General features: G+C 38.7%; 1 protein-coding gene across 1 annotated transcript in view; it reads left to right on the plus strand.

Annotated features, from left to right (window-relative positions):
* igf2bp1 (insulin-like growth factor 2 mRNA binding protein 1) overlaps nucleotides 1–12879 on the plus strand; it is a 46883-nt gene extending 34004 nt beyond the window's left edge. Inside the window, exons 4-15 of the mRNA XM_026373661.1 lie at nucleotides 6109–6160; nucleotides 6367–6430; nucleotides 7065–7358; nucleotides 7927–8061; nucleotides 8179–8301; nucleotides 8563–8698; nucleotides 8993–9115; nucleotides 9307–9423; nucleotides 9573–9647; nucleotides 9836–9967; nucleotides 10183–10296; nucleotides 10920–12879. Coding sequence (XP_026229446.1) covers nucleotides 6109–6160; nucleotides 6367–6430; nucleotides 7065–7358; nucleotides 7927–8061; nucleotides 8179–8301; nucleotides 8563–8698; nucleotides 8993–9115; nucleotides 9307–9423; nucleotides 9573–9647; nucleotides 9836–9967; nucleotides 10183–10296; nucleotides 10920–11069 — 1515 coding nt within the window. The 3' untranslated portion in view covers nucleotides 11070–12879. The remainder of the gene's footprint in view (nucleotides 1–6108; nucleotides 6161–6366; nucleotides 6431–7064; nucleotides 7359–7926; nucleotides 8062–8178; nucleotides 8302–8562; nucleotides 8699–8992; nucleotides 9116–9306; nucleotides 9424–9572; nucleotides 9648–9835; nucleotides 9968–10182; nucleotides 10297–10919) is intronic.
* Nucleotides 12880–22700: the final 9821 nt, after the last annotated feature.

A 22700-nucleotide genomic window follows, 5' to 3' on the forward strand; every position in this document is an offset into this window, starting at 1 on the left:
CATCCCCCGTTACCGACAGGATACTTCACCATAACAGTGTATTAACTTATATGTAACCTGATTTGGACATATTACCGCACTGTAGCAAGATGACCACTAACTTGGTTAACAGAGTCTATAAGCAGCCGAGGCTGATAGAACAGCTGATGATGGTTAAACACTGTATAAATTACTCTGTAGAGTTAGCCAGAGTGGCAGATCACTTGCAGTTACAGTGAACTGTCGGTCACTGGGATGCTGGAGCCGATCCTAGCTGTCCCTGGATGAAAGACGGTGCATGGTATGCCACCTTTGTGCCTAAAGCTTTATAGAGTTATTCATTCAGTTCAATTTCAGTTTTATTTGTATAGTGCTAAATCACAACAGAAGTCATCTCAAGGCACTTTAAAGTGTAACCCCTTACAGAGTATAATTGTATTAGAAATTATATAGAAACCCAAAAATCCCATTTGAGCCAGAATTAGGAAACAGTGGAGAGGAAAAAACTCCTTTTGGAGGAAGAAATCTCCAGCAGAACCAGGCAACAAAAAACAACAACAACCAGCAAAAACATTGGGCAGGTTGGTAGGGCCAGTAACTGCACTCTGGAAATATACAGCTCCAAGGCCAAGGTTACCTGCATTTATCTAGTTTTTAACCATAACGAGCTAATATGGACAGTCAGCACATGTATGACTTGAGTCACAATCACCAGCGACATCCCGGCCATAATCCCAGTTATAGTTTCTCAGTCGGCCTAGGCAGTGCTGGCTATATCTACCTTTAACTGTCTCCAACCCACTCACTCTGTGGCCAAAGCCAGCGGGGGTCTACGGCATGATATGGGCTATACTCTCAGAATAGATCATTATGGACCAGAGATAACACAAAACATATTGGGAGGGAACGCAAAGTATCCCCAGAACATTGTGATTTACCTATGGCCTGCACATGTACAACTGCAAATGTACTATACTTAACAGACATACCATTCAAAGAGCTTTTCAGGTATTTTTGTCTAAGTCAAACACCTTATCTGGTCAAAATAAGCTTCTTTTTTGGTGGACACACCTGATCAGGGTAATCAGCAAGGTGTAGGAAAAACAGATGGTTAGAAAACAAGCAAGACAGTGGCTCTTGAGGACCATGGTTGGCCATCCCCGTTCTGCATCATGTAGTAATAACTGTGGTTATATGTTGATGTAAACCTAGCAGCAACTTGTTACATCATTGTACTTTTTCTAAAATGTTGAAATCTAAAACAAAACAAATCTATGATTTGTTAATTCTCTACAACCTTAATTTATCTGACAAAAAAAAGTATTCATGAGTGCACGTGTCTATATTTATCATGTTAGCATTACAGTTCCTCATGCAGCGCCACCTGAGGGTTTGAGATCATGCGCATTCGACTGTGACATTTTCTCTCCGAGGATTTCCCCTGGAGTGTCTGAATTTTTCCACAGTATTGTGTTCTGTAGGTGATGAAAGACCTAAATTAAATCCTGTGTTGAGATTTTTTTTTTTTTTTAATTTGACTGACAATTCTCTGACAAAGTCTGAGCCACAGCTCATCATTCCACATAAAGACTGAGCCTTTGATAAATGCTCTTATACCTCTAAAACCGCCTGTTACAGATTAACCTGATAATTTTCGAATAATTTAGAACATTGTTAGTTGAATATTTTCTACACTGCAGTCTTAGTTTGCATCTATCCCAACCTTTTTTAGTGCGTGGCATTAGTTGAATGTCTATGAATCAACAAAAATCTACAGCATGTGACTTTCAATTCAGTTTCATATGTAAAGCGCCAAATCACAACAGATGTGATCTCAAGGCACGCTTAAGGTTTAACAACAAATTATAACTGTATAAGAATTATAAAGAAAACCCAACAATCCCACTTGAGCAAACACTAGGTGACAGTGAAGAGGAAAAACTCCCTTTAGAGGAAGAAACCTCCAGCAGCAGAACCAGGCTCAGGCTGGAACCAGTTGGGTTAAAACGGAAAGAGGAGAGAGAAAAGAACAGCAGGGAACTAAAAACGACAATAAGCAGCAAAAACATCGAGCAGGTTGGTTGAACCAGTAACTTCACTCTGGAAATGTACATCTCCAAAGCCGAGGATACCTGCAGAAAACTATAGGACAGAGAAGACTATATAATCTATAGCAGCATAACTAAGAGATGGTCCAGAGTAACCCGAGCCATCTCTAGCTATATATAACTAACTTTATAAAAAAGAAAAGGGTGTCTGCCTCTAGTACGTGAACTAGGAGCTGGTTTCACAGGAGTGGAGCTTGATATCTAAAGGCTCTGCCTCCCATTCTACATTTGGAAACTCTAGGAACCACAAGTAAACCTGCAGTCTAAGAACGTAGAGTTCTGCTTGGAAGATATGGAACTATGAGGTCTTTAAGATATGATTAATTATTAAGTGCTTTATATGTGAGGAGAAGTGTTTTAAACTCTATTCTGGACAATAGTCTAGTCTAGAAGTAACAAATATATGTACTAGTGATTCTTAGCAGCCCTGTACAGTAGACAACATTGTAGATGGACACCAGATACTGGACTTATGGCTGAAATATTTTAGTTTAAATATAGCTGAAAATCTGAATTCATGTGAATAGAATTCCTATTGAATGAAGAGACGTGTCAGTAACTAACAGCTGAGTGACTGAAAACCTGGACACTTAAAATTAATTTGAATTTGTGAACACACCAACTAAGGACATAGATTTGCTATCAAAAGTGGGGCCTACACAATAAAGCTAATGTTGCCTATCCATATTTACAATGTAACACAGAAAGGCAGTTTATGCACTATGCCTCTTCATTATTACTTTTCATTACAGATACCTCACGCATGTCATAAATAAGGTAGTCCCATTAAAACAACAAAGGCCAATGAGCTTTAATTCTTGTGACTTTTTACAGGGTGTATTAACTGTAACTAAATATAGAGATGCTGTTTTTACACTAAAAAACACAGTTGGATGTAGCCTACTTAGTTCAGCCCTGTAAGTGTCTGGAGGTATTCCTTTTCAGCTGCATACAATTCTATCAACCACCACCAATAAAGTAACTAGTTAAAGTAGCAGTTAAGCAGCCTGAGTGGTGACACTAAAGGCAACTGCACAGTAATAACCTAATAGTGACCTAAAACCATTGACAAAAATCAAATGGAAAATGTAAATAAATTAAAAGTAAGACCTGAATTCTATCCACATAAATTCAGCTAGATGTCATTTTCAAGATGGTACAATTAGGCATTTTTTTTAGACAGAAAAAACATAATAAAGATGGGTTCAAACTCTGTGACATGACACATGTGGATGTCTGCAAATAAATATATACCACCTGGTCTCTGTTTTGTGATGACAGGTCTATTTAACTATTTAACACTATCAATTTATTATGCATTATAGTTATATATAGGTAATATAAATATGTACATTATGGTTAATCCAAAGTAAAATGTCTAGTATTTATTTTTCTTTATACATAAACAAGTTGTTGTTATTTCTACCTGAAATAGTGAGTTGGAGGAGGTTTTTTAATTAACAAAAATAGCAGACAGTTTTTCTGCTTTTAATATATATTACATTGTGTCATAATAATAAAAAAATAATTATATTTTTCATCAGTAATCATGATTAGTGTTAAATTCAGTCCCTATACCTGTGGTCACTGATAATTTGTTAATGTTGCCTTTGTATTTATTTTGGTACAAACTGATTACAACAGCTGAGAAAAATTATTATCTTCCTAATTTCTGTTAGCTGACTTAGAATTACATTTTTAGAATGCATAAAACAACATTAAAAATAACTGTTGAATCTAAGCAGGGAAACTTATTTGTTCCAAGTTGAACTAACTTTAGATTTACAATTAAATTAAGAGGACAACAGAGGACATTTATATTATCAAGTCTGGAATTATGTTAACATGCACAGTTGTTCAGATGTATGTAATATATGTATGTATGTAATGTAATTTATTTATTCAGTGTGTCACTATTAGGTTATTACTTAACACTGTTTTTGTTAAGTCTAGTATTATATACTTGTGGATTTCATTTAGAAAAAAAATAATCTAAAAAATAATGCATTTGTATAGTATTTTATATTATTCTATTATTATTCGTTTAGTTTCTATACAGGGCTGAATAAATTTCAGTCAAAACACATAAAAATATTGTTTATTAAAAATACTAAGCCCTCATGCTCCTAACAAAACAAATCTCTTCTCTATAATCGGTTGATTCATCAAACAGCATTGAATACAGGAGATATACTGGAGGATTAATACCGTCCATAATTGTGGTGTGTGTGTGTGTGTGTTAGGGTGTGGCACACTGCCTATGGGAGTGGCTTTGTGTGTGTGTGTGTGTATGGGAGTGGCTTTGTGTGTGTGTGTGTGTGTGTGATTCAGATACAGTGGCATGAAAAGGTATGTGAACCTTTTAGAATTCACAGGTTTTCTGCAACATTATTTTATAAAATGTGATCTGATCTTTATCTAAGTCAAGACTATTAACAAATATGTGCCTAAAGTAATGACACAAAAAAGACTCTACTCTTTTAAGCATGGTTCATGTAACATTATTCTTCTTGTGCAGAGCAAAGTCAAAAAGTCTAGTCCACACCTTCAAACAAACTTTCTTAACTTATGCACAACAGCAACATTTGATTCCAAAGGGTTCACTTGCACTGTGAGTTTTTTTTATGGGTGTTCTTAATAGAGACATGAAAGATCTGAATCTTTTGTGGTATTACTTTTGGCACATTATATTTGTTAATATTCTAGAAGATCAGGTAACATTTTATGACAGATTAATGCAGAAGACCATGAAATCCCAAAAAGTGCTTTACACTTTTTGCCACATTATGTGCCCGATCCCGTCTCCCTTTCTCTGCTGCACTGATCATGTCATCTGTTTCCACACGAGGGCGACATCTCTCTGCAAACCCCACTGAAATGTGTCATTCACACGTTGAGTGTCAGGACTCCTGTAGATTAACAAACATTAATAATAATAAAAATAACAATAATAACAAGTTATTATAATGTGTTGATTCTGAAGAGAAACACAAACCTGAAATAACAGAACAACACATTCGTTTTAGTGTTTCACGGTGTTTGCACCATGTGTTCAAAGTGCATCCTTGCACACATTACAGATAAAACTTATCAACTAAATGATTTTACAAGACAAGAAAACAAATAACAGCAAAAAAAGACAAAAAAACGGAGTGAATCCAGCTTCTGAGGGTATGGACACTGTGGACAAACAAAACAGCCTGTTTCATGAGAACACCTGTAACCATGGAAACTGGACCCAACAAAAAGAGCTATAGCTGTACCTTCAAAATGCTTAAAACATATAGAACATAACTTGTTCTTTTACTGTATCACATACATTTACATTTATCTTACCACTACACTATCCAGCTGATGCTGGGGAGGCCCAGCAATATTTGTCTTAGTGTTCACACATACGAAATAAACTTAAAAGTAAAAACGAATGACATGTAGACTGTAGAACAAAAGTGCTGAATAAAATCTCAAGATTTAAAAAAAGAAAAAGAAAAAAAGAACAATAGATTATTAGACGTAGGTTAGATACTCATCTCTGATTGGCTGTTCCTGCTCTGTCTACATGTGATTAATCATATGATCACTGATCCAGTCGTGACCTATTCTCACATTTCACAGTAAGAAAATCACTTGATAATGTGTCTGCTCAGAGAGTTTTTAGCCCTTAGTTGCCTCATTCTTAAACATCATTCTAACAAGCTGGACAAATATGAACCCTGCGGGGTGGAACAACTGCAGCTTCTCTTTGGATCTCGTGGTTTAGCATTATATGTGTGACCTGTGTGAGTACAGTCCCAGCGGTGTGCTTTGTCCTTTCGCTTTCCCCATTAATAAATCAAATATGTCTATATGTAAATCTCTATATCTTTCTATTTCTACAAAATTTACAAACCCTAGCCCTATAAATTGCAAATATGTATTTGTATTGACTCGGTGGCTGTTTTTTTTTTTTTCTCAGATTTTCCTCATTAACTGGCGGTGTTATTTCTCTCTTATATCCCCTTTTGTCCTCTGTCTGTCTCAGGTGCTGGATGGTCTGTTGGCCCAGTGTGGCACTGTAGAGAACTGTGAACAAGGTAAGATCTTGTCTGGTGTCTGGTTCATTTGCTTCTGTCATGTACAGTAAATGCCTCATTTACAACATTTATTACAAATAGTGCTGCCTGTTACCACTGCCATTGGATTTAGTGATTTTCAGTCATTGCCAACAGAGCTACCACAGATATGTCCCCCCAGTGTTTTAGACCAAGGCAAAATAATGTTGTGTCTTTGTTTCTGTCAGTGAATACAGACAGTGAGACCGCAGTGGTTAATGTCACATATGCATCCCGGGAACATGCCAGGCAGTAAGTACCTCCATCTCTTCCTTTCATTCCATTTTCCCTAAAGCTTTGTCTTTTGTCTAATCCTCAGTATTCTTGGTCTTTATTTAATATTTTACAGAATATCTGAAAGTGTGTTAGAAGTGATTTGTGCATTTCTAAGTGTTACAGTAAATGTAGATTCTTGTACTGGAGAAATTAATCTGAATTACTATTATCAAAGTAAAACCATAGTAAGCACGCAGCAACTTGTGCGTTCTGTATTCCACCTGTGACATCTAGTGGCCATTTAAGTGAACTGCTATTTAAAACACGCTAAAAGCATTTTAAAATCAAAGTTCACTACATACAGACATAATTTGCTGGCTGTGTGTTTTATGTAAAGAATCTTGTTTGTCAAAGTAACTTCAACCATTGGATAAAGATAGTGACATAAATACAACGCTTGCCAGTGCAGTGTGGTGCAGTAGGAAACACAACCTCAGAATTGTTCTCAAGGACATTACTTGGTTAAGTTCTACTGTGTCATAATAATTAGGAACAAACTATTCCATTCAGAGTGTTTACCTCTGTTCTCTTAGTAACATTACTTCCACTGTTGATAATAATGAAGATCATTACTGTGATGATTCTGAATGACTCACTGTGTTCCTCTCAGAGCAATTCAGAAGCTGAATGGATACCAGTTTGAGAACAACACCTTGCACGTCTCCTACATTCCTGATGATACTGTTGAGCTGGATGGAGGCCAGCGCGGACCCGACAATGGCCGGCGCCCTGGATATGGGCTTCGTGGTGGTCCTCGCGGAGGATCCCCGAGCTCCGGGATGCCGCCCAAACCCCCGCACCCTGACATCCCTCTGAGACTACTTGTACCCACGCAGTACGTTGGAGCCATTATTGGCAAGGAGGGAGCCACCATCCGCAACATCACCAAGCAGACGCAGAGCAAGTGAGTATGGCGTTTACCTCTGAGTGCAGCAGAGTAAAAACAATAAACTGTTAAGTCATTGATAAATATACTCAAACGCACTACGCCATGGTTGCCTGGCTTCAGCATCACCAGCACTAAGCTTCCAACTAATTTAGCAGGTTGCTTTCTTCAACGAAAGCCTTTCATCTTAATGTGTAATCTTAATGATCTGGAAGTGTTTATGGTGGTGTCAATTATTACTGTCACATATTTTTTTCCAAGACAATTGCAAAAAGTGAAGTGCTAAAATGCTAAATCCTTAATGAATTTTAGGACTCACTGCTACAGCACTATATTACAATAATGTATCAGATCATGATAAAGACATTTTGAAAGTGTTGAGAATGATTTGCACAAGCTTGGGAATTTAGCAACGTCTAGAATGAAGAATGAGTCTGTCATGAAAATGTCTGATCCTTGTGGAATGAGCTGTTTTCATACAGTACATCTTATTGTTCTATGGATCCTGAATGAGCTTCATAAAGCTTCTGAATTGAATAAACCTAGTAAAGAAGGCGACTGAATATAAGATTTCCTGTCACTGTAGAATTGACGTGCACCGCAAGGAGAATGCAGGTGCTGCTGAGAAGCCAATCAGCATCCACTCAACCCCTGAGGGCTGCTCTGCTGCTTGCCGCATGATCCTGGACATCATGCACCAGGAGGCTAAAGACACCAAGACGTAGGTTTAATACAATGTTAAAATAATGTAGCGCAACATGATACTGGATGTCGTTTGGTTTGCTGTATAAAGGCTTTATTCCCGGGGAAATAATGGTGCACTTTATTTTGTTTGTAGTGCTGATGAGGTTCCTCTGAAGATTCTGGCTCATAACAACTTTGTTGGACGCCTGATTGGGAAAGAGGGACGCAATCTGAAAAAAATCGAACAGGACACAGACACGAAGATCACCATCTCTCCGTAAGACACACTAACTAAAACACTTGTAATGATCAGATTCAAGCTTGTGATTTTGCTTTGGTGGATAGTAAGAATATTATAGGACATACACAGAGTACACACATGCAAGGTTTGATGAAAACCAGTTCAGTTCTTGTTCACAAACCAGTTCTATTTGGGAACCATGGAACCTCTGAAGCAAACCAACACTTTTTGAACATAGCTATAAACTGATCACTGGTCAGGTGTATTTATCAGTAACCCCTTGAAAAATCTGCACAGCCTGCAGGACCTGACGCTGTACAACCCAGAGAGAACCATCACAGTAAAAGGCTCTATTGAAGCCTGCTGTCAGGCCGAGGTGGAGGTAATGAAGAAGGTCAGGGAGGCCTATGAGAACGACATCGCAGCTATGAATGTAGGTCCACACACGCGCACACACACAAACACACACACCTAACAAAGCATGTCATTTATTGATAATATTGTTTTCTGCGTGAGCTCTTTTTCTACATATTAACTGAGAAGAATAACAGTAATTGCCAACCACAAGAGATTACAGAAAAGTTGTGTGATAAAAGGAAAATTTTATTTCATGGAATCTCTTGAAAGAAACAACTTTCTGTTCATTTAAGAAGACATGAGAAGTAAACTTCCAGCATTCTCTCTCGAAAACTCTGCTTGATCTTCTAACCTGGAATCCTCTCTACAGCAACAGACCCACTTAATCCCTGGGCTCAATCTGGGCGCTCTCGGCCTCTTCCCTTCTTCCTCCAATATGCCGCCACCACCACCTGGAAATGCTGTTGGTGGTGCCCCCTATGGCTGCTTTGGGGTAAGAATATTACTAATATTATGTCACCATGTGAATGAGAAGTCAGTACAAACCACAGAGCAAGACTTCTTCCTTTTTCATTGGAACATTCTCTGGGTTTCTTCAATAGGCATAAAAAACAAAAACCTTTTTGCAATTTCCAATCAATAGTATTAAAGTGATTTCATTTACTTTGCTTTGTGTGTTTTCAGGCTCCAGAGCAGGAGACAGTCCATGTGTACATCCCAGCACAGGCAGTGGGCGCCATCATTGGAAAGAAGGGACAACACATCAAACAGCTGAGCCGCTTCGCTGGGGCCTCCATCAAGGTCTGTACTTTACTAGACGCTTTCAAGGCATTGTACACTTTGAACCAGGGAAGTAGAACACAAAAAAAGATACTGTATACATGTGAACACAAGTTAGTAAATATATTGAGTTGTTAATTTGTCGTCTCTTCTTTTCTCCTCCCTTCCAGATTGCCCCAGCTGAAAGTCCAGACTCTAAAATGAGGATGGTGATAGTGACAGGCCCCCCTGAGGCTCAGTTTAAGGTAAAAACTAAAGACTGATTCATTGTTACCACTTGTCCCACCCTGACTGACTAATACGTGCGCTCTGTTGAGATGTGCAAATACTCACACATGGACATGATCCACATATGTGTGGCAACTGTGTATGCACAAAGTCTGCCTGGACACTCACAGACATGGAATATTACACTTTTTGTCTCAATCAACAGGCTCAGGGCAGAATCTACGGCAAACTGAAGGAGGAGAACTTCTTTGGGCCAAAGGAGGAGGTCAAACTGGAGACTCACATCAAGATGGCTGCAGCCGCTGCAGGAAGAGTCATTGGAAAGGGCGGCAAAACTGTAAGTGAGCTAAACCCTACACTTCAGTCTCTGCTTCTTGCATAGCACAGTTTTGTTCCTATTGCAAGACCATCAATAATATAAAGTATAAAGTATATAATATGATGTATACAAAGTGCTGTTAGCACTCTGCTTTCAACTTCCTACCCTTCACCTCTTTGCCATGAAACATTCAACAGTCTGCCATCAGGCCTTACCAAAATGTGTGTCTCCAGGTGAATGAGCTGCAGAACCTGACAGCAGCTGAGGTGGTGGTCCCCAGAGAACAGACACCTGATGAAAATGACCAGGTCATTGTCAAGATCAACGGACATTTCTATGCCAGCCAGGTAGTCCTCCTCCTCCTCTTTTTGCCACAACAGACTTAGAAATTGATAATAGGGTGCATGAGATAATGTGTTATAAATAATTTCATCAAAAAACAACTAAAACATAAACCATAAACCACATCTAATGATGTGTACAACCACATTTCAACATGAATGTTTATTACTGTCAATATGTACTCAAGTGGCTGTTGATATACTTTTGTAACTGAAATTACATTGTGAAGTTACTACTTAATGCTGCCACTAGCATTAATAAATACAATTTCAACAGTAGATGATTAGCGTCTAGCTAGCACTAAGCATCAATCAGTGAAGTGATAATTAATTTGTTACTACCAAATACTAACATTTAACTAACAGTTAAGAAGTTTTTTGCCTTTGAAACTTGCTAATACAGTATGTAGTTATTGTTATCCGTCAACAGTTATCACGTGTTCTTCTACACCCCTGCTGATTTGCAGTAGGAACTTTAGAGTAATCAATCAAGTCAGTTGTGCATGATTACTGTTTTCTTCTGTGACTAATTGTGGGTTGAGGGCACACAGGGTTAGTTTATCAGTAGAGTTGTGGTTCTGTTACTCTCTGATATCTCTAAACTCACTTCTCTGTCCTCTGTTCTGCAGTTGGCTCAGAGGAAGATCCGGGACATTCTAACCCAAGTCAAACAGCCACAGAAAGGTGGGATGGCCCCTGGCCCTCACCCACAGGGCTTCACGGAAATGGGCAGTCCTACACAGGGACTGACTCAAGACCACCAGCCACGCAGGAAGTGAGGGTCCCCGCACTCTCCTCCGCCGTGGGGTACCTCGGCCTGACGGACAGACAGACAGACACATGCATGGACGGATAGACAGACGGACATAGGAGAGCGATACATGGACCCAGCGATAGACAGGGAGAGATATAAAGAGGGAGGGAGTATGCCCGACAGTCAGAGAGAAAGACAGGCATTTAGAGAGAGTAGAGAGAGATAAAATCTAAAGACGAAATGAATAAAAAATATGATTAAGATTAAAAGAAACTTGAGAACTGAGACCAGATTCCAGGCCAGAAGACAGACTGATTGAGGATGGATGGATAGAGGAAAGGAGGGATTGAGAGGGTATGATGGCATTCTTTTAGTGTGTCTTTGGTAAGGCTGCAGCCACTTCCTCATCTGTTGCAACAAATATTGCAACAGATTCAGCATCAGATAGGTTTAAACAACACGGGCAAGATAATTGATCTGTAAGGATGGAGCCTTACTGTTGTTTCCACCTATCCACAGCTGCTAGCTCTGGCGACACACTAGCAGGGGCCTGTTTGTCTCTCTGTCACCCTCTACAGACCTCTCCACTCATCTGCAATCAGTCCTATATTTTAAGGGTGGTTTTTTAAACATAGAGATATATGTATAGAAATGTTTTATTCAGAGCAATTATTGATAGAATACAGTAAGGCGGAGCTGGGAGAGGGAGCAGGGAAACTGCTGCAGCGGCAAAAGGGAATAAGTCACAGGTGCTAGCCCACCAAGCTTTGATCCCATAGCCATTGAGAGTCTCGAAGAGGGGCCGCAGATGTTAACACTGCTCTTTAAAGACCTTTCCGAATAGCGGAAAGTTTAGAAAAAAGAAGAAAATATGAGGTTGTAAATATATAATCTTCATGTAAAAGCTAAGAAATGCTGCGTCTGACCGTCTTGCCTTTTTTTTTAAAAAAAGGGATCTTCTGTATATTTCCCAGTCCCCTGCCTATGATATGTAGCATAATGAAGCCTACAACAAAGCCAGGAACTGGGAAGGCACTGAGCGCCCCCTTTCATGTTTAGGCGGAAAGGCGCAGCAAGAGACAGTACAGGGAGCAGAGGTCGCAGCTGGTCCTGCAGTTCTATTGCAGTGACTTAGCTCACACATATGAAACCATTATGAAACAACCTTATGAAAACAGCCAGCCAGCTATGCTAGCTGGCTCGCGACCCGCACCTTAAATGGCATATTTTATATATATTATATATATGATATGTGAGTTAGCCCGGCCCCTCGGGTGAATGTATTGAAGGCAGCGAGTTAGGTGTGAGGTTTTGCTTGCACCTGTACAAAAAAAGTCCTGCAATGACAGACAGACAAGGTGTGTCTGAGACTTTCTGCTCATTGTCTTCATCCAGCACTAGATAGTCAAGGTCCTGGAGCTGGAGCCCTAAAGACCATCCCTGCATTAAAGTCACAGTTGTTTCTTGCAATCAGGGGCTATAATGTCTGTACTAATGAAGGTCTGTAACTGGCTTAGGCCCAGTGCGACCAGCAAAAGCAAAGTCTTCCAAAGCTCGTTGCCTTGAGCTCAGAGACAGTTCATGAAATCAGATGGAGGGGGAGTGGCTTCCTCGTTCTCTCTCCCAATCTGCTGAAGGCCTGTGGGCGGAGCCTCCACACCCTGCCCGCATATGATAATGAAGGGCGGGGTCTATGCCGGGATGCTCTTGCCAAGATTAGAACAGATTAGAGAAGAAATGAAAAAGAAAAAACCTACCTCAGGGTAAAGTTACCTCAGTATTCCTAACTTTTTTTTGCTTGCTGGTGTTTTATATAAGAAGTAAAAAAGAGAAGAGCTGAAAGTCCTGAATATTTTTTATTTTTTTAAAGAAAAAGTATTTTTTTTTTTTTGGTATTGTCTTGTTGCTTTGGTTATTTTTTTCTGTTTTTTTTTTTTTTTTTTTGTTTTGTTTTTTTTTGCGTGATGATGGTTGAATGAGCTCAGGATGACGAAGAGGCAGTGTTTTCCTTTATACAAAGCAGAGAGAGATAGATGCTGGTCTAGAGAGGAAATGGGTCTAGTGCCATTTTGCCTTTTTTAGGTTAGAAAACATGCTCTCTGTCTTCCTGAAGTGTGATTGCGGCAGTTGTTTGCCAATGGGGAGTGGTATTAACTTGAGAGGGGGTCCTAAAGTACACACGGTGACCGAACACTCAAGTGATGTCATCAGACCGGGTTATTGCTAATGATTTTTACTTACCCTAGTCCTCTGGTTGCATTAAGTGGCAGCGACTCCCTTTTCCAGTGGCTACCGGTCTGCCCTGTGGCCTGAAGGACCCTCGTCTCCTGCCTTATTGTGATGACATAATCATGAAGCGCCAAACTTGATGAGAGGGCTTTAAGTATTCAAGCCACGCTTCACCCTGTCTTTCTTTTAACTTTCTCACCTGGAGTTTGGGAACATGTCAGATCAGAGTTGGTTGCAGCAGTAGTGGTCAATCTACAGCAAGGAGGCATTCTACCTACACACACACCTGAACTAGCTCTGACTTCTCTGAATGTGAATATTTATTACCTGTGCACTGACCACGACACCTCAGATGCTCCCTGTTGGCTACACGTGTGCTTGAAGTGTGTGTGTGTGTGTGTGTGTGTGCGCGCGTGTATGTGTGTGTGTGTGAGTGAAAGTGAATACAGGTGTGTTTGCGCTGACTGGTTTTAAATGCAAGTTTTTTTGTCAGGGGATGTGGTTGGGTGAAAAAGCAGAAAAAAGTCGGACAAGAACCTATGGCCTTCCATATGTGATCCAACTGACCAAGGAGGGGAAAAACTAAGACCCTTAGAAAAAATGGGAGCAAAAAAAGAAAAGCAGTAACACAGCTGAGTCATAGATTTAAAGCCTGTATATAAGATGTTAAAAAAGGTGATCACTATTACTTTTGTATTTTTGGAGAAAAAACTAAAAATCAATATGGGAAGAACTGTTGAGAAGAAAGATTGCGCCAAGTCACTTAAGGTCACTGCCAGAAAACTCAGTCTTTTTAATGTCTTACCTGCACTCAGTAACACCGAGAAGTCTCTTCTGTTGTGTCTATGCTTCCATTTTTTTCAAGTGGGGGTTACTTCACAGCTCAACGTGGTTGTCCTGTATGAAGTTCTCACCTCTTTGAAACCATAGAGCTCTGTTCACAACCACCAAGACACTCTATATTTAGGATTCGGTATTCAGCCTGCAGCCATTTAAATTGGTCAAGATAAATGTCATTTATTAGTTTGGTTCAATTTTTAGTTTGGACAATACAGCAAGCTTTATTTGGACATAACATCTGAGGACGTAACGTTGCACTAATTGATGAAATATGTTGACAACGTCAAACTATTGAAACAACGGAAAACCTCCTGTAACACCTGATGCAGTTCTTTAAGGAAAAGTGTGGAGTGTGAAGGGAAGAGAAGAAGGGAGGACGGGAGGAGTGGAGGGAAGAGAGGAACTGGTAGAACATTTTAGATGTGGAGGAGTGGAAAGCATCTCTGTCACACTCCCTCAGCTACTAAGTTTCACCATTTTCTTTCATGTTTCCCCTCCTCTGTCCTCCTATAAACATTTCTCCTTGTTCTTTTTTTGACCTTCTGTACTCCAGGAATTGTGTGAGATATTTTTATTTACATTTATGTTTGGAAAAAAAATCATTTTAGGAGTGGGCGGGAACGTCAGGGTCCCTCGCCCTCTCTTGCGCTGGTCTCCATTGTGTTCGTTTTGCTCAATTCTGTTCAAGACCTTTCGATTTCTTACTTTAACCACGATTTTTTTTTTTCTTCTGATGTTCTGACTCTTCTGGAAAAATGAAATATGATCATGTTCTTTTTTGTTCTTTGATTTATGAATGCACACATTTATTAACAAAACAGCTACTAAATATGATGGGCTACTAACGTGTAGGCCAGGCTGTGACAGTAACTGCCACAGGAAGGGGAAAGTCCAAAATGCGGTATTGAGCCATTTTGAGCAAATAACTTGCAATACTGAACTTAATTAAGATAATGTCAGTAGTATTTCAGAGAAAAGTTATTACATTCGAATGGTGGCATCTCATCTTTGGAACTGAACTCACATCTTGTTTTTGTATGTGCAGTAGAGACGATGTATTTTAGGGTTGTTGTGTCTCCTCACATAAAAGGAAACCGAAACACACACTGTGCTACCTGCAGCAGTAAGAACAGCTCACATAAATCTAAGCCTGTATTCTGACAGGGACAGAAATCAGTTGATCCTTCTTAACGTTTCATATGGTTCTCCTCTTCGGAGAGGAAGCCAGAACTGGATTATTTCTGGGCCCAATTATGAACACTGTACATTTTTATGCAAGCTGAGGGATATATTGATAAGTTGCATTGGCTAGTGGACACAGATTTTCAGAGTGAGGCACCACAGTTTAAAACATCAAATTGCTAGGTGCTAAGATTTAAGCATGAAACTTGATTTTGGTGTGTCAAGCTTGTTCCAAGACTGTTTCATGGACTATACCAGTGCTTGTTTTACCGTCTTATAATTCACTGCTTGATATGCTGATCATAAAATGCATCATATCATGGATGTACCATATGTTTTTGGTTTACATTTATTTCACCATGAAAATTAACTATAGTTAAAAAGTACTAGAGTTGAATCATAGATCATTGTGAACTTTGCCTGAGTGATCTATTTGCAGGCCTAGCGCAAAGAATTTTATCGTCGGACCCCCTTTGTGCCCCCTTACTCCAGGGTCCTTCTGTAATAAGGGTGGATCCTGTTACAAATTTACAATAACAGTTATGAGTTATCTTCAGAACAAAATTCACTTTAAACAAATTTTTCTCATGCATGATATGTTTACTTTCACATTACACAGCCATTTGATCCATTACTAATGTAAAAATATTGATTATCACATTTTTAGGTCTTTGTAACCTGACAGACCTACTTACAACATACTCAGCATTAATGCAAACTATGCTAATACTCACTGGTATTGTCATGTTACGTAAAATGGGAAATTCCGACTTCAGAAAAAAACGACCTTGCTTTGTGTCTCGTTTTGTGGCAGAAGAGCGCGTCATCGCTTTCATAGAGTTTTACACCATGTAGCTCAGCCTGACAGTCTCCAGTCTCTTGCGAGGACAGTTTGCCATAAACCAGACCAAACCCCTACATATTGTCCCTCAGAGGAAGTGGGCTCGGTCTCGTCAAATTTAAAACAAAATGGAGGCATAGTGGAGGCACACACTACCGAGATAAAACATAAAAACCTCCTGACACATAACTAGGAACGCTACCTCAGAATATTAGCAATCCTCAGCTAGAAGATTGTTTCTTTTATTTTTTTTTTATCATAGGCAGACAAAAGCAAACAGTCAGACAGAAAAGACAGCCTACATTTCAGTCACAATTAAATTTTTTCTTTTTCCACTTTTTAAGTTTAACTTATTTTTCATGATAAAGATGGGACTGTAAAAATAAATGCATAAATAAGAGGAAAAAAAAAACCCAACAAAAACGAAAAAAAAAAAAAAATTAATTCCAGTACGGACACGTGGTGCAGGGTGACAGGGGCTGAGGAAAGCTGGAATGAGGATATGATCAGTCATAACAAAACAACATGTAATGCCCGTCTTTCTTTTTTGCCCATCTTGACTAAAATTCCAATGTAGAAACATAGAAGTTGCGTGTTAAAAATTGCTAGCACATCAAACTGCCCCTGCCCTGAGTGACACATTTAAATTTTCTTTTTAAAAACTAACTCCAAATGCCGAAAACAACTATCATTTTTGCAGCACTCGCAGTATACATGCTGCATACTTGTTGGTTTTAGTCTCTGTATGGGATATGTTAAAAATAGCAAAAATATAGAAAATGTTCAATCTTATCTTTGATGTGCAACTCTGAATTAATTCTAGCTGGCCACCTCTTATTAAATCACAATTTAATGGTGCAGGTTTGTCTTTTTTTTTATTTTTTATTACCTGCCTCCAACTGCTAAAATTACCCACACCTCCCCCTTCAACTTCACTCTGCAGCTCCACTTCCCCTCCCTGTAATTTCACCTCCTGAATCAAGGGGCACAACACCTGTAACCATGTAATTGTTTCGTTGATCTACCTCTTAGGAATGAAATAGGCAAATGGTAAATTTTGTTTTGAAAAAGTACACAAAAATAGCAAAAAAAGTTGCTTGAAAGAAATATAGTGAAGTAAATTGGGTAGCGGCATCTCCATATACTGTAGTAAATAGTCTAAAGGAAAAAAAAAAAGTTTTACTTCTTCCAAAGATGATTTTGTTTTCTTTCTTCATTCTTAGTTGTTTTGAAAGGATTATGAAATGGGATAAACTGAAAAGGGGGATAAAAAAACTTACCTGTTTTAATTTTCTTCTTTTAAAACCCTACATGAGATTTCTTTATCCAATGTGCATTTTGCTTTGTTAATTTCATTAAAATTAAACTTTTTTTAAACTTCAAAATATTCTTTGTAATTTTTGGTTGACTTCTGATGTTTCTCTCTTTTTTTATGACAGCAGATTGTATCTCTTGTGTTTGGGTGCATTTAGAATTTTCTTTCTCTCTGTGAAAAGCCTACAGTTAGAGCGCCCGGCAAGGACCTTCTACACTGATCAATGATCTATTTTCACTTCTAATAAGTTGATAAAAAAAAAAGCAAAAGGACCTGTTGTTTTAACTGACTGTGCTGCTGCACATGAAAGAAAGGAGAGAGGCTGTCTTCTTCATGCTGCCCTTAACTGCATTTTGCTGGATTCATCTGATCTGGCCTCAGCTGCCAAACTCACAACGTAGATCTAAATGTGCTCCATATAAAACTCTTGCTAATGTCCCAGCTGCTGAGATGCAGCATGAGAAGGGTCTAGCCTCCCTCCTTCCACCAGATGGCGCCTATGGTCTTCACAGTGTTTGGACTTTCACCCTCTGCCTACCTGATTCCTTTAGTCCTCATCAACACTCGTTTTAAACTCCTTGTAAACAAAACAGAGCATAGATATGAATGTGTTATTAAAAGATGAGAAAATGGGCCCTCTTGTCTTTGTGTGTGTGTTTTTATTACATCTGGGGCCCCAACGGTGTTCTTGTAAGTGTGAGGACCACGTGAATACTAACGAGAGTGTCAGAAAAGCTACTTTGAAATCAGAGCTTTCCAAACTACCAATTACTGGAAGTAGTTGAACTACAGCAAACCCTAGCCTAGAGGGAAATCTAGTTAAGCTACTTAAAGTTTCTTAAAAATTACTTTGTTTAAAAAGAAAAATATTTAATTATAATATTTGCCAAAATATACAATAATAACAATAAAAAAATCTTAGTCGCATAGCATCAACAATGCCACTCACTTTAGTTAACTGTTAAAAATTTTAACTAGTTTCCAAATGAAAAATCTCACTTTTCATTGGAAAGTGCAAGAATGTCAGCTTTGCTTTTGTAAACGATGTCCATTTGTCTGACACCAGCTACAGTCCAGGTGAGGATGCTGCACCAAAGAAGATGAAAATATTTTACGTTTTTTATCTTAGACTTTCACAGACTCACTTAAAAAGTGAGTCAGTTTTTTTGCTCATTAGTTTTGCAACATTTCTAATCTAAGTTTATACAGAGGAGCTGATCTGAAACAATCAAATCAAAAACATAAAAATCACAAAGGAAAAATAACATGAAATCAAACTACCATCAAATGTGATGGGTGATTGATGATTGGATACAAGATGTGTGTGTGTGTGTCCTCCACTTAAATCATGTAGTAGACAATCAGTTTGATAAAAGAAAGTCTTCAATGATCTGCAGTAATCTACATCCCGAAAGTAAAGTAATGTTTTTTTTAGCATCAAGAAAATAAGTTGGTTTCATGATTTGCTATATTTGCGATATCAGCTATAAGTCCAGATCTTTGTTGCTGTTAAAACACACGTTCTCTGTTATTAGTGAGTGATCTGCTAAGCTGCAACATTTTATAAATAAGGAATCGGTGAAACAAATGACAGCAGTTGCACTAACACGTTTCTCATGCCATATACTACTAATAAAAACAGTATAAAAACTAGTACAGTATAACCTCTTAATGCAGATGTTTGCAGCTATTAACACATTTAAATTAATTGAAAATGTTTGATGCAAGGGAAAGGGAACACATGATCATTACAAAGTAAGTCCATCACACTTCTGGGATGTCAACCTGTCCAGTTAGGAAACAACACTGATGGTGAATCAATTTCAGCTGCTATTGGGAGGACAGCAACCCATCAGCGGGACCACTATGTGCTCCTTTGTGCAAGGAGGAACAGAAGGAGCACTGCTAGAGCCCTATCAAAAGAACTCCAGTAGGCCATTAATGTGCTTGTTTCTGCTCAAACCGTCAGAAACAGACTTCATGACAGTGGTATAAAGGTCAGATGTCCACAAGTGGGTTCTGTGCTCGCAGCCCAACACTGTGCAGGTCGATTGGCATTTAGCAGAGAACACCAGGATTGCCCCATAGGTACTGGGATGAGATCCTCAGACCCATTCTAAAACCATATGCTGGTGCAGTGGGCCCTGGGTTTCTTCTGATGCATGGCAGTACTTGGCCTCATGTGGCTGGAGTGTGTCAGAAGTGACTGCATGAAGGAGGCATTGATGCTATGGACTGACCCGCCTGTTCCCCAGAGCTGAGTCCAATCCAGCACCTCTGGAACATCAAGTCTTGTTCCATCCACCAGGACGCTGCGTCACACCACAGACTGTCCAGGAGTTGACTGATGCCCTGATCCAGGTCTGGGAGGAGATCCCTCAGGATAACATCCGTTGTCTGATGAACATAACTTTTTGTTTTTCTTTCCTTTATCATTTCTCTTATTTTCATATTTTTTTCTCTCTAATTATTCTTTATTCTCTTCTTTCTCGTGTTCCCAATACCTACCCCAAGCCCGTATTTTTACTTGCTAATAAGTATTTATATACAGGTTATTTCTTAGGTTATTTCTACAGGTTATTTCTTATGTCTGCTCCAGTCAACACACGTACAAGTTTTTTTTTAAAACTTGTATTTACTTATTTAATAATTAGCATCTTTCTTTAGCTGATGGTCTCATTTTTAACAAGGATAATGTGCATCATGTTTAATTTCCACATGATAGGTATATTCTTCCATTAGTGTGTCCTACACTGTTGTTGCTCTAAACATGTGCAACACTCAGCATTAAAATCTTTTTAAAACTAGTGGATTTGCAGGTTAGCACTACAACATACTGAGGGATTCAGAAGCAAACTCACCTGCAGTACTCCTTTGTATTCACTGTCTGTCATTTGTCAGGCCTGTAGCAGTCAATATCATCCTTGTATTTATGTACAATACAGAAGATAGATTATGTGTGTGAGTGACATGTAATATTAGCTACATATGAGTGATTTCCAGTTGTTTGTCAGTACTTTTGAACAGTTTGAGCATATTTTAGCAATACTGTGATAATTGTGCTCACTGTAATCGTGATATAAAAGTTTCATACCATTTCTCCCATGAAATGCTGACTAGACAATCAGAGGGGTGAGTGGGCCAGACAATTCCACTTCTGAAAGGTGTGTGTGTACATGTGTGTGTGTGTGTGTGTGTGTGTATGTATTATTTGAATTCCAAAATTTGACTTCACACAGAGGTAAAGAGGTGAAAACTTCTCTGAGGGATTATTGGTTGCTTTGTTGTTTGTTAAGTGATGTACTTCACTTGTAAGATTTGTAAGTCCCAGAATTCCAAATCAAAAATGGTGTAACACTCGCTGACAGGTTTCTTCACCTGAGTTATGACAGTTTGGTTCCTAACATGCTGGACGGTATGTGCTGGCTCCATTGCTCACTCTGAAACCTAAGGGTACCTAAAACTACACCAGAGTTTTCCCAGTTTCCAGACAATACCTCATTAGATTGTTTATTGACCAAAAACACTGCTTAAAAAAGGGGCATTTAAATCACACATCATTTCTTCATTCTCATTTTGTTTAAAACATTAAACTATAACTAAACCTAATACTGTATACATACATCTACTATAGTGGCAAGGAAAGTATGAACCCTTTGGAATAACGTGGTTATCTGCATTCATTTGAAAAATGTGGTCTGATCTTCATCTAAATTGCAACTATAGACACAATGTACTGAAGCTGAAGACCTGAATTTTAAATACTCTTGGTTAATTTGGAAATGAATATTCCCCTCCATGGTGCCAAGTGTCACAAAGCAGCCACAAACCATGATGCTGCCTCCACCATACCTCCTATGTATATGTAATGCTATGTGAACTTCCAGAACACTTTTACCTTCGTTTTATTATCAGTTCTGCTGCGGTCCTTTTTAGGAAGATATTGTAATTGTGATTTCTTCACTAGAGCCAATATATTTATCTGTAGCCTACTTGTGACTTAGATGATGATCAGTGAATGCAGAAGAGCAGGTAATTCTAAAGGATTCACAGATTTAAGGGTGAACTGGGTGTAATCTTGCATCTAGCCACTAGGGGGCGTTATGTTACCAAGCAGAAAAAGAAAGAAATAAAGGAACTTCCTTTCTGGTCAATGCTGGTTCAGAGAGCTGCGGGGTCGTTTGTAGATGGAGTGAGGATGAGGCGCCCCCTTGTGGTGTGATGTGACTACAGCAGTACAATGTGTTTAACTGTCTGAAGCTATTAACGGCTAAAAAAAGCAGCAACATGTTTAAATTGATTTAACCCGGAATCTGAACTCTATGTTATATGAAGAAAATTCAGTACTGAAGTCATGAAATTGTCTAAGACATTTAATAAATCCATGTTGAGTGTGTGAAAAGAAAGTTCTAAAACAATCAAAATACAAGCTGATTTTTTACAAATCTACATTGTTTTTTGTTAGTAAATAAGTACGTATTCCAACCCCTTCACTTTCTAAACATTATAACAAAACAAAACTTGCATTGTTTGTCCAATAATCAACACACAATAACCCATAATGGCAAAATAAATACACTTGTCAAATGTCATAAGAACCCAGCAGTCACTCTAGCGGAGGATCAGAAGTCAGCTTCTCAGCAGCAGAGCGGCAGGGAAGACTGTTCCCCTTTCACTGTGACAGTGATCTAAAACAAACATCCAAGAGTGGATTCAGGACAACCCTCTGACTGTCAAAAAGTATGCATATGTCTTAAATTCAAGAAACCTACACATAAGTCCTGATGGAGTGTGCAAATGAAGAGTTTATAGGAATTAGCTGAACATGAGATTTCTGGCTAGGTAGGTTTCCATCCACTGGACTATACTAGAAACAATGTGTGCAGTGTAGCTGATAAGTGTACAGTCAGGCTCCACCACGGTGGATTTGAAGTGAACAAGTGTTGTGGTAATACTTGTGCATCTAGACAATACAGGTGCAGCTACAGTGTAAAGCAACAACAACCACAGTTGAAACCAATGTGGACGTCCAGTGAATGCTTCCTGAACTGACGTGTAAAGGAACATTTCAAACTTCTCTATAAAAAAGAATTCTAAAATGAATCTGCTGCATCAGATGCTTTTAGATGCAACAATGAGTTTTATTTGATTTATTCAATTTAATTTTGAATAAAACATTGCATAATAAAAGATTTTCTTTTTTTATCAAGAGTTTCTTGATAAAAGATTTTGCAAGTGTTAGTGCTCCT

The sequence above is a fragment of the Anabas testudineus genome, chromosome 8, assembly GCF_900324465.2.
Source record: "Anabas testudineus chromosome 8, fAnaTes1.2, whole genome shotgun sequence".
Taxonomy (NCBI): domain Eukaryota; kingdom Metazoa; phylum Chordata; class Actinopteri; order Anabantiformes; family Anabantidae; genus Anabas; species Anabas testudineus.